The sequence below is a fragment of the Phaeodactylum tricornutum genome, chromosome 17, assembly GCF_000150955.2.
Source record: "Phaeodactylum tricornutum CCAP 1055/1 chromosome 17, whole genome shotgun sequence".
Taxonomy (NCBI): Eukaryota; Bacillariophyta; class Bacillariophyceae; order Surirellales; family Neidiaceae; genus Phaeodactylum; species Phaeodactylum tricornutum.
This window is the reverse complement of record NC_011685.1, coordinates 440,802-453,450: the sequence shown is the minus strand read 5'-3', so window position 1 is coordinate 453,450 and position 12,649 is coordinate 440,802. Positions and strand designations below refer to the sequence as shown.

The window sequence follows — 12,649 nt, the reverse complement described above, 5'->3', positions numbered from 1 at the left end:
CAACAAATTAAAGAGCTCAAGATTGAAACAAAAGACTTGACGATTCATCTGGAATCGTCGAAGAAGGGTGCTGTCATGGAGACTGAGCGAGAACAAAAGAAGCTTCGCAAAGAGCACAGCGAAACCATCGCCGATCTGGAAAACAAAATAAAAACCGGAGAAAGGGAGGCTGCTGTTCGCGAAGACGCTCTTCGTCACGAAGTGGCTGAGTTAAGGAAGAGATGGCAAGACGCTGTGAGGCGCGCGGATGCACTTTCCATGGATGTACAATCAAGTTCTGCCCCACTTTTGCGTCAATTGGAGAGCTTGGAACGACAAGGTCGCGCCCGCACTGCGGCCTGGGCTGAGCTGGAAACGAAGCTTCGTGTGGAGCTGGAGGAGACAATTATAGCTAATGAGAAGCTAAGCAAGGAAAGGACGGACTGGAAAACGCAATTCACGAGACTTGAGCGCTCAGCGAAAGAGAATGAAGACGACCTCAGAGCGGTCAAAATTGACCTCGACGACAGAAGGGCGAAGGTTGATGAACTCGAAGAACAAGTACAAGCAATGGAGAGCGAGGGATCAAGAATGAAAGAGGAGTGGGCCGAAGTCGAGAGACTGGCCAACGAAGGCGTGTCTAGAGTTCGGAGCGAGATGACCCAAACTGTTGTTGAGGCGGAAGAACGGCACAGATCACAACTTGATGCAATTGAAGGTGAGTTGCGTCAAGAGCGCAATAAGCGAAGACAACTAGAAGAGCAAGTGCAAGGTCTTTTGGACAGCGCGGGCATGTTGGTACCGCTTCCGGTGAACCAGTCTTCCGTTGCGGATGCAAAGCCTAAGAAATTGCGACGGTCACAAGATCAGGCCGATATTTTAGCAGGTGCGCTGAGTGGACTTGGAGGTGAAGAAGATCACGAGGAAGACGATTCTGATTCAGATGGCGACGAAGACAATGGCCAAAGTGGGCGTGGAAGCTACGCAGCACTTGAGCAGCTCACCTCTCGTCTGAGAGTAACAAAAGTAGAACTTAGTGCGCTCCGAAAGAGTCTTGCTGAGTCGGAGAGGGTTCGTGAAAAGATGGTCGCGGAGCTAGCCGAGTCACGCAACGCCAAAGAAAAAATGCCTTTTTTTGAGGCAAAAGTCCAAGAACTGACCGCCGAGAACCGTGAACAGGCGCTGGAAATCGATGCGCTACAGGAAGACGTTGCGGAAGTTCGAGAGCTATACCGTACTCAGCTCAACGTTTTACTTGAAGAAAAAGCTGCTATGATCGCGACCGATCAATCAAGTATTTTGAATGGACTAGGGAAAGGAGTCGGCGCCAACGCTATGACTACGAAAAGCAATGAAGATTCTATCCTGTCAGATAATCCAGCAGATGATCCTTTTGGTGACGACAATTGGTAGCGAAATTATTTGATCTATTTTGAAGCTTTGGATGAATCTTGGCCTTTTAATTTACTTATTCGTAACGTTGTATTTCGCAAAGAGATTTTCAGGATGAGTCATGGCTTTGAACTCAAGGTTGTTTCCTGACGGATCCTTGAAGAACATAGTATACTGTTCGCCCGGCATTCCCTGTAATGCAAAACGTATAAGAAAATTTTCCTTTTTCTTTAACCAGCATGTTTATAAGTTGACCATTGCCTCCTCTTACCTTGAATCGAAGATGTGGCTCAATAATGAAATTGACGCCCTTGCTCCGGACTCGCTCAGCCAATTCGTGGAACTGTTCTACAGTCAAAGCAAGCCCCACATGAGGAACAGGGACCTCATCCCCATCCACCGGATTGTAGTAGTCTTGACAGCGATAATCGTTCCCGGCCCAGTGGGCGACAATTTGATGCCCGTGCAACGAGTAGTCCTGCCACTTTTCACTTGAACGGCCTTCGACACAGCCCAACACATTTTCGTAAAAGTCCTTGGCTGCTTCCAGGTTATGCACAGGAAAGGCGTAGTGAAAAGGACTTCCAGGAGCAGGATCCGCTAGAGTTGTGTAAGCTGTAACCTCTGTACCGGCGCCGCCTCGAACCGAAAAGGACCGGGCTACAGTTGACGATGTCAAAGATGTCTTACCGGCTGGCTTTGAACTCTGCTGCGCTGCAATCAGAAGACGCGATACGAACGGGGCTGCTGCATTCGTGCAGGATAGCGGTGAGAGAGTCATCAAAGTGGAGGCCAACCATCGACTTCGCATCACCATGGTCTACTTCAAATCCTCCCAAAGGTAAAGGACGCAATACAGGTATAATTACCAAATTTAGACGAAGAGTATTGCAATAGGTTTTGCTCTATCGAGATTCTGGACATTTCTTTCAAACAAATTCGATGAATGACGTCACACAGTGCGGACAGACACGTTTAGTTTGCTTCTCCATTCTACCATATCCACCACACCAAATGATTAATTGTAAACTCAACATATGCGCATGGATTGACTGTTATGCATGCTCTGTCTACTAGTTATACTGTACTTCTTCTACGCGGGAAAACGTTCAGCATCCTCCTATTAGTAAGTTTCACTAACATTTGCCTATCTCAAAACCCAAGCGTAAAAGAAGGGTTTGATACTCATACTGCGAGGGCGGTTTGTTTCATATCGTACTGATTGTAAGATCGACGTGAACGCATCTTCGGAGCTTTTGTAAGCTGGATTGGTTGATCCTCCTTAGTAGACCTCCAACAAAAGAAAGCTGGCAGGAGAGTCATACCATTTCATGACGTTAAACATTGGTATTCAACTGGAACATAGGGAACTGACTGTGAGGTAGACAAGTTGCCCATACCAAGTATTCATTTACCTACCCATGTACACTGTCAAATCTACGAGAGTAGTAATGTTGTGGACAGGAAATTCGTCTCTTTTGAGACGCTTGGCGAAAATCGACAAAAGCGAGACCAAGCCCTAGGAAGGCAACAGAGACTATATGACTTGCAGAGTACTTCGGATGATGACCTTGGATATTCGAAATTATGTATCCTGAAATATAGTCATATCTAGATGTACATTCAGCCAGTAGCCTTCTCTTTTTGAGACACTTGGTGATAGCCTACAAACGCGAGAGCCATCCCAAGAAAGGCAACAAAGAGACACGAAGCTACTTGCGGAATTCTTTGGTTGAGGACCTTGGATATTTGAAATAGTATATCTGCTTCACGTATCATCGTATCGGGTAGACAGATGGAAAGCAACCAGATAAGTCCTGGTATGAGTATGTATGATGCCGGAAGCAGACCCAAGAAAATCACCTTGATAGCCGATATTTGCGACGGTGATTTCATTCTGGTCACAGGAACGTAAAGATAGAATGTATCTCCAACAATTTCGGAGTCGATACCAACACAGCAGTTCCTTAGTGCACTTTTGTCCTGGACGGGCGCCCTATTGACTTTCACCATAGCGTGGACTTTCTCTGCACACAAAGTGAACAGAGGCTGCCGCATTGAGCAGACGACGCTTCAGAGCGGTTCTGCTTACTATTAGAAGTTCGCTGTCACATTCAAAACATGTTGACTATAAATTCGTGAAAATTTGTTAAAATTTACAATTTAAACGTTTGTCTCCCGGTTCACAGTCATGTCTTGGTCGAGAGATTGTATATTCTCTGATGCAAGCCGTCCATTTTTACACCCGGAACGAATTGACGATGGACAAACATCAACTTTTTTCCATTGTCGTAGGATATCAGCGCAGCGAATAAATTTGCTATTCTAGTAACTGCTATGGACCGCACTATTGACCAGCCACCATGTCGCTTGATCCACCATGGAGTAGCCGCAGCGTCGAATCGGAATGTAATTGCCTGGGTTCCTCGTCCCCCGCAAGATGATCCAGACTCCACTGAGGATGAAAGGATTCCGTCTTCATCGTATTTGGCTTACGCGTCCCACGCGATGCTGAACCTGGCCCAGAATGTGACGGTAGAGTTGGCTAATGGCGCAATTGAGTCCTGTTGGAATGTCCAAACGACTTTAAGAACAAGCAAGATAGATGTTTCCAAAGGAAACGAAATTTCCTGTATTGCCTTTCTCCCGCCACCAAAGGATTACGATGGCTTAACTATGTCTACTATTTCTTGTGGGTTTTCGAACGGTAGCGTCAGTATATGGAGGAAAATCGACGGTTGTGCTTGGGAAGAATCTGTTGTCAAACGGGGCGAAGCAAAGGACCGGTCTGTGACTGATATTGATGGGCTTTGGCTTTCGAAGAGCAGATTTGTTGTAGTGTCTGCTTCTTCGGCAGGTGCAACCTGCTTTACTTGTTCTCTAGAATCTCCTGAACATCGTTTAGAGCCGCATTCGCATGCTCTAGCAGAGACTTCTGTTAGTGTAGTCAAGACACGTTTGGAGCAAGTGGATGGAGCAATTTGGATTCTCTTAGGATCGGCTGCCCCAAAACACAACAAAATCCAGGTCTACATCTTACCGCTGTCATCCGAAACGCTTCAGCCGCCTTACTACGCAGGAGGATTGTCTGGTCACGAAGATTGGATCACTGCCTTAGATTGGACACATCGAACAAGTACCTCAATCGTCCTCGCTTCTGGAAGTCAAGATGCCCGGATACGGCTATGGAAATTTACAACTACAGAAACAGGTACCTCTGGACGTAATGCTTTTCAAGGCGACGCTGTACAATCAGCCGATATGCATGGGGAAGAGGTAATTGACGATTTTGAAGAATTGCCTCCGCACGAGGACGAAAATGAGGACGGTGAGTCGCGTTTGGACATCTTTCACGGCAATCATGTGTCTAGCGTCACTCTTGAAGCTTTGCTGTACGGGCACGAAGAAGCAGTGACCTCTGTCTCTTGGCATCCCAACCCTTCTACGATTTATGGCCAAGAGCATGTCTTGATCAGTAGTAGCATGGACAGGAGTATTTTGTTTTGGGCGCCAAGCGAGGGTTGTGGGATATGGACACCCTTGACTCGTGTGGGAAGCGCAGGAGGTATTTTAGGTGGTTCCGTCGGTTCGACTTTACTGGGATATTGTCATGCGTCCCTGGATCCCAGCGGTACCAGTCAAACTTTGGTAGGTCACGCTTACGGCGGTGCTATTCACGTTTGGAGCGGAAACTGCGAAGAGTTGAGCAATACCTCTAAGAAAGCTTTAGCTGAATTGTCAACCGAAGCACGGACCGCGCTAGTGAAGTGGCGAGCGACCCCTTGTATTACGGGACACTTTAACGGTGTGACTGACTTGTCATGGGAAGCATCCAGAGGAGACTATCTCTTGACTACAAGTCAAGATCAAACCTGTCGTTTGTGGGCACCTGTTAGGAAGGCTGGTAAGAAAGAGTGCATTTGGGTGGAACTCGCCAGGCCACAAGTTCACGGCTACGATTTGTCGACGGTGACGTCCTTATCAACTCATATGCATCCCCATTGGATTGCCACGGGTGCCGACGAAAAGGAAATTCGTGTTTTTGATGCACCGAGAACGACAACACGAATCCTTGAAGCGGCTACTGGGCTTGCAAATGACACTTCCGGCGCTGCAACAGAGCGTGCGGATCGGGCCTACATTCCGAGTTTGGGACTAAGCAACAAGGCGAGCGCTGCTGAAGGTGCCGAGGAAGATATTGGCGAAGATGAAAAGGGAGTTCTGGAACAATTATCTATAAACAGAATGCGCCTCCCAATGGAGCGTGACTTGGGAGCTGTCTCGCTATGGCCTGAAAGCTCTAAGTTGTTCGGCCACAATACAGAATTATATTGTATGACCTCAACCTTGGCAGCGCGAACCCATCCAGAAGCCTCCAGGTCTGGGGAGGATATGCTGGTGGCATCATCATGCAAAGCTCGAGATCCAGAATCCGCTGCTATCCGACTTTGGAAAGTTGTGGAAAACGAATGCGTCCAAAGGTTGTATGGACACAAGGCTACGGTTGCAACATTGTCATTCTCGTGCTGCGGGCGATATTTAATTTCAGCAGGCAAAGATCGTCGTCTCTGCGTTTGGAAGAAGGAGCTGGACGGTGAGTTTTCCTTGAGTTTTGCCAAGGATGCCGCGCACAAACGTATCATCTGGTCTGTAGACTGCTGCCCTTTTGACGAATCTTTTTTCGCGTCGGGCTCCCGTGATGGCTGTGTAAAAATATGGAAAATTCTTGATGGAGATTCGTTGGATGTCCAAGAATTCTCATCTCTTAATCCAGCATTTCATTACGAGGGAAAACCAGATTCTGTGACGGCCTTGGCATTTGCCCCGATATCCGTCAGAGACATCTCCACTGGGCTGTTAGCCGTGGGCCTTGAAGCTGGTCTAATCGAGTTGTGGAGTGTACCGCTAGAGAGAGCTGGAGGAACGACAGCTTCGCCAACTTTATATCAGAGTTTCGACCCGTCCATTTGTCACGTGGCAACTGTCACAAAGTTGGCCTGGAGACCGTTGCGCAGCATGCAAGAGTCAACGCTTCTTCTAGCTAGCGCTTCTTCAGATCATGGCTGTCGTCTATTTACTGTTCGGCGACAATAGACTATAGTGGTGTTTGCAATGGTAACTTATCAAGTGACATTGTTCAGTTTGATGTCGAATACGACAATTGATAATTGCTGTTAGCGTGAACTTACTATCGTATTGTCGAGAGTGGATTAAGAGACAACGGCCCAAGATCCAAACCATCCATGCTTTCACGTTTGGGTGACAAAGATACCGAGCCAGCCTTGTAGCGAGATAAATGAGGAGCATTCATGTTAGCTTGCGCGGCCGCTGCGGATGTTCGGGGACCGTATAGCTGCACTTGGCGTACATGCGTATCCCGACCATTCTGATGCATACTGATAATTGAAATTCGAATCAGGTGAGCCCGGACAAGCTTTCGAGAGTTGTAAGGGTCTAGTTGGCGTGCTAATGATGAGTAGTCTCCGGTGTCTTCATCCATGTCATCATCATCTTCATCGTCAGCATCATCATCTAAAGGGTCTGGAGGGGATGAAAGAGGAATGACACACCATCCGACAGGTTCATGTACTTCAATACTGGTATTCACGGGATAAGTTGCGAATGATAGGTCCTGTGTTGTCATTCCAGCTTCAATCGTAATTCTCTTTGGAGTGTACGATTCGTCTAACGAAAAATCCAGATAGAGGCAAACGTGACTAATAGCAACGCGCCGTCCGAAATGAACTTGGATCCAGTGCGGCTGCGCTGTCCCGTCTGATTGCCAGTAGGTTGTTACGGATTTATCTCGAATTTGTTCCACACCGTTCCCAGGTTTCGCACTGGATAGCTGCCAACAAAGAGCTTCGCGACCGATTTCGCGCAGTCCAAACAGACGATCCAGATCAGGAACAGCCACAATGTCGAGCTGTGGGATAGAAGTCGAAGTTCCGGCGTTCGGCAAAGATGCGTTCACACCATCGCCTTGCGTCTCCGAGGCCTCGTCAGGTTCGTCATCGTCGGCAGAATCTGATCCACTTTGTTGCGCTGTACCACTGGTGATAGCCGGATCCTCGTCAAGTTCATCGAAAGAAGCAGACATGATTAGTACATCCCCTTATGTTTGTGTGAAGTAATTGTTGGCCACGCTCTTCGGAAGCTGCAAAATATACAATACTATGACGTCCTATCCAGTGTCCACTGCCAGGTTTCACAATCAAGACACCATAACCCTCTTACGGCGATCGATTTCAGGGCTGATAGACCCATATTAATCTTCGACTTATCCTGGGGGCTCACTGTCAACCATTTCCCAAACCAATGCGAAAGCTACCTGGTAGATGACTGTTAACGAGAGTGGTACGACGGCAGACGAGCCCGCATGAGGACGTGCAAGTAGGGCTCCAATATCCATAAGTCCAGAGCTGAAACTATGCCAGTGACTAACTGAGAAGACTCTCACGACCACAGTCACCGACGAAGTATAAGCGGATTTACCCAAACAATTATCAAACAACCCAGTGAAAGGTTATATGACCGAATATATAACAAGCGTGATGGATGCTACGATTGAATGACTGGCATACAAAAGACCAGCATCTCAATACAGGAAGTAGATAGAAACGTAATGTGAAGCAACTCACAACTTAGAACGAGGTAACGAACGGAACGGTTACATCTAGGTTAGGCAGTAGATACGGATAATCTACTGGGAACGAACGAGTATTTCAACAGATGACCGGTGAATGCAATCGATAAACACCGAGCAAGACAATCGGAAACCTGCCGTCAAGAGCAACGCTAGTGGGCAGCGAGGACTTGCGAAAGTCTGCCTACACCTCATAAACCAGGCATTGGTCTACGCACAAATCAGGCGTTGAGTTCACTCCTTTGTGTTCCTGAAAACACGAGATGGAACATTATAAAAAGAAAAGGAGACATGATCCCTTCCCTAGCTTTGAGAGATTCTTCTCATATTCTACTGACCGCAAGTAGTTCATTCTAGTAGTGTTAGTTCCGAAGACTATGTGTATGCGAGAAGCGCTGAACAACGAGACGGTCGACACCGATGCTGATTCCAGCCGTACCTGCAAGGAATTTAAGGTTGGCGATTAAACAGATGATTTCAACTCTCGATACTGATGCATTCAAATTTGGTGATTTTATCACTATATTGTCTTGGACTGGTGTATCCACAGAAAGCTGAATCTCGTGTCAATGACCGGCCGCAAATGTGAGCGATCATGAGGGCAACGGTGCACGCCATTCCCAACAGTGCATGGTGGGTCATCCAGAGGAAGAAAGAGGATAATGGCTTCCGCAATCTCATAGAAAATGTTTTCGTCGTGCAAGACTTTATTCGACTATGAAAGCGATTCGTGCGATCTAGACCGTTCAAAGGAGCTACGGCTGTTTCAGGAGCACCCGTATTCGGCAACATCGATCGACGACAGAGGACCAGCTTTGCACATATAATAAAAGCAGAGGTTTTCCCCTCAAGCATTCATGAAGCTCTTTGCGAATCATCCTTACTTTTCAACAACTGATCATTGAAAATATCCAACGTCTCTTGAGCACACTACCTCTATTCGATGTTGTCACAGTTAATACTTTGGTGCCCCGGCAAAGTATCTACTAGATATCTTTTGCAACGCGTTTGTGAGCTTTTCATCAACTTTTCTTGCGAGTATGTTGAAGCCATTTATGCTGTCGCCGATGCAACTCCGTAGCAAAATCATAAATCATCTGATCGTATCGTAGAAACTCTTGAAGACGTGCCAACCCGTCGCTATCCTTTCGTATGTGCTCGATAACAGACGATGTCGAAATCGAAGATTTGTTGAGAACTATTGTAGATGTGTCCTCCAAGGCTTTGGCAGTCGTATTTCGTACAGAAAATGTATCAACAGATTGGAACAGATTTTCCAATTCACCGCTGGAATCAAGAACATGTCGAAGCAGATCGAGGCTATGGGACATGTGTTCAACAACTCCAACTACCACCTTGAATTCAACAAGATTTGATAAAATCAGTTGCACTCGATATTCCAATGGCGGTTTTTCCCCTTTCTGTGGGTAAACTTCACTCTTTTGCAACGGTGTCAAAAAGTAGGCAGAATATCCTTCATAGTACTTGTTCTTCGCCCTCGCATGTCGGACTTGGCTGACAATCTCCGTCGCAGTCTCTTCTACACTCCAAGATTTTCTTTTAGTCGAGTAAATGACTCCGCTTACATATTTCTGAAGCGGCTGACGTACAAAAGAGATATATTGGGCATTGACGATCCTCGAGCTGTACTGATCTTCCCAGTGCATGTGCGCGCCGATTGGTAGATGGCCGATCAACATATCTATTTCATTTTTCAAATACGTAGCGTTCATATACAGAAACCCACTTTCCTGGCCTTCACGAGTACGAGACCGTTCAATTGCACAATTCTTAGAGCGTCGCCCGAAACCATTAGTCCACTGACCTTCCTGCTTCGTCAAATCTGGAGAGAGACCGGAACAACCCATTAGTGCCGCATAGCCTGCACGGCAGCGCTGTGCATAGATGTAGAAAAGAAAGCGAAAGGTTGTCCCAGCTGTTTTGTAAACGTGTATAAAAATCAATTTGGTCATTCGACTGGTAGAATCCGGCCTTCCACATGTCCATGATGTGGACAAAGCGGGATCGTAATCTCGTAGCAAAATGTCCCAATCATATACAGACCTCTCTTTGTAGGTTGAAACAAACGTAGAAAAATCAATTTGAGAGGAATTGTGTAAAGAGTTTTGTTTCGTACGGATAGCAAAACGCTTTTTGGAAGAAGGCGCTGCCAGTTTGTCCAATTGCATTGCCTCTTGTCGGCTTTGCAGATAGGTAACTGGATTGACTCTGAACAAGAGTAGCGCCAAGGAAAGTACATAGAAGACGCAAAGGACACTAACTACGGAGGCGACATTTTTCAATCTGCATGTTCTGGCAACCGCCATGCCATGGATGTCCTTGCTTATAACGACCTCTTGTCAAGATGCTGTCTTCCAAAAAAGGAAAGGTTTACAGACCTTCCTATGTGACTACTCGATTTCTGTGATGTATGCTATCTACATCACAGACAGTAAACTCTACTCGAAATTCTTCTCATCTCTGTTGAAAATCCGTTTTCCGAAAACAGCCACAGCCCTCTCGTTCGAGATTAAGGGAGCTCTAAAGAGTAGCTAGCTAGAGTAAAAGCATAAATTCGTTTGAATTTAAACATACATTTCCTAAATATAAAGATGAAGGTTCAAAGAAAACAGGAAACATTCAAAACTTTAAATCAGATTGGATGGGGCGGAAGAAACCTGACCACGACTTTTGACACGGAACACCACCATGTGCGCCACCACCATGGCGATGAATATCATTAGAAAAACCTTTTTACAGTTAAGACCTTTCCAGTAAAAGAGAGGCCGTTAAAATAAGATGAATAGAGCAATAATTCGGCCGCCCTCTTTCAGCAGCAATCGTAAGTAATCATGCGTCCTCACATAACACGGAAGCCTCCGATGCTGGTGTATTTATTGTCGCTCCTTGCAGTGCAGAAAATAACGGAAGGATGGGTACTCCATTCCCAACTTTGGCCAAAAAGATCCGGTCCATATCCTTCTACCATGCATAAGGCTGCGACTCGAGAATCAACATGCCTACTCATGGGACTACGCGGGAAAAAAATCCGCCGCGAAAAACGCAAAGCACTTCGTGAACCTACTCCTGCTCGGGTTGACACACCCTATGGTCCCATTCGCTTCAATCGGCCTCCTCGTTCCTGCGAATGCTGTCGCGGCCGTGGGGTGGTACGCTGTACAGTCTGTGAAGGCCGAGGTGTTATTCGACAAACGGGCCAACGCGAAACAAACACGATACAAGCCTCTCGGCTGATTGGTAGCAAATGGACCTCGGTGGAAATCCGGAACGGACACCGCCAACACACAATCGTGGAGACTAGGGGCTCCACCAGAAAGGAAACTCTGGAATGTCGCATCATCAACATTTGCGGGAATGTGAAGGACTCATGGATATCTCTTAACGAGCTCAAGAACAAAGGCTTGTGGCGAAAAGGATGGACGACCTTGGAGGAGATCCAAAGAGCCGATCGCGGTCCACTGAGGGACGCGAGATTTTGCTTTCGATGCAAAGGGGAGCAAGTGCTAAAATGCGTAGACTGCGATGGAAAAGGAAACATCCCTAGCTATGAACCACTTTACGAGTGACCAATTTGACAGTAACAGTTAGCTACTGTAACTACAGGAAATACGGAACCAACTGGGCTCTCTCTTCGCCTTTTGGTCCATGCATAGACACTTCTGTTTCGCGGAAAAACTGAAATCTCTGCGGAATGCTTCCTTCAAAGCCTTCAGTATCGTTTCCAGGCTTGCCACCAATTTCCAGGATAGCGGCCACGTTTCCACATCTGTAGCAATAATTCGGTGCACTCCAAACTGTTACTAGGCGATCATCAAAATGATACTTTCTCCCTTCCATGACAAGCTGATGCGCTCTAGCTATCAACTGAAGCCCATTTACTTCGTGGAACTCGTCCGTTACACGCTTGCCAAAAAGATACCCAGCACCCCGGGGTGACATTTGCCAAGCAACACTAATGTCTTCCGGATCGCTCCAAACTAAATCACAGAAGGCTCCCTCGTGCGGGATTTCTTGATTTCTGTCAATTGCTCTTACTTGATCCAATGTACGGACATCTGGCGACAGGCCACCATGCACACAAAGCACCTGTTCGTCAATCAGCGCGGCTATACCAAAGGTATCAAAGCATGTAACACAGTGCCGCCAAGGCGACGCGTTTCCGTATTTTCGCAAGCATTCATCGTAAAAGCCGTAAACTTGTGTCACTTGCCGAGATTCGTGGTTTCCTCGCAGCAAAGTAATATGCCCCGGATATTTGAGTTTGAGGGCCAATAAGAGAGACAAGGTTTCGACAGAATTGTGTCCACGATCAACGAAGTCTCCAAGGAAAATATAGCGTGTGTCTGGAGGCCACCCGCCAACTTTGAGGAGATTCAGCAGATCGAATACTTGGCCATGTAAATCGCCAACAATCGTCACGGGGCTGAGGACGGGCTGGACGTTTGATTCTTCGGTCAACAATTCCGAAACGCCCTGACAGAGCAGCTTGAGCGAATTCTCGGAAACGCACTCACCCGACTTAAGAGTTTCAAGGCATTCGTCGACATCGAGCGGCATCCTGCGAATTTGGTCGACGGGTTCAACCAGAAGCAGCAAGTCCAAGTGTTGGCC

General features: G+C 46.9%; 3 protein-coding genes across 3 annotated transcripts; all 3 read right to left on the bottom strand.

Annotated features, from left to right (window-relative positions):
* Positions 1–1,443: 1,443 nt before the first annotated feature.
* On the bottom strand, positions 1,444–2,188 carry PHATRDRAFT_38884 (predicted protein; the record flags this gene model as incomplete). Its single annotated transcript, XM_002182803.1, has 3 exons — positions 1,444–1,563; positions 1,643–1,971; positions 2,062–2,188. The coding sequence occupies 3 exons, from the start codon at positions 2,186–2,188 to the stop codon at positions 1,444–1,446; spliced, it is 576 nt and encodes a 191-aa protein (XP_002182839.1).
* A 4,515-nt stretch (positions 2,189–6,703) lies between these two features.
* APC10 (predicted protein) lies at positions 6,704–7,249 on the bottom strand (the record flags this gene model as incomplete). The annotated part of the gene is made up of 2 exons (XM_002182802.1): positions 6,704–6,837; positions 6,940–7,249. Coding segments are annotated over 2 exons (444 nt in total), but the record flags the coding sequence as incomplete, so codon positions are not given.
* A 3,665-nt stretch (positions 7,250–10,914) lies between these two features.
* Positions 10,915–12,633, bottom strand: PHATRDRAFT_29561 (predicted protein). The gene has a single exon (XM_002182801.1). The coding sequence runs from the start codon at positions 12,593–12,595 to the stop codon at positions 11,636–11,638; it is 960 nt and encodes a 319-aa protein (XP_002182837.1). The 5' UTR covers positions 12,596–12,633; the 3' UTR covers positions 10,915–11,635.
* Positions 12,634–12,649: the final 16 nt, after the last annotated feature.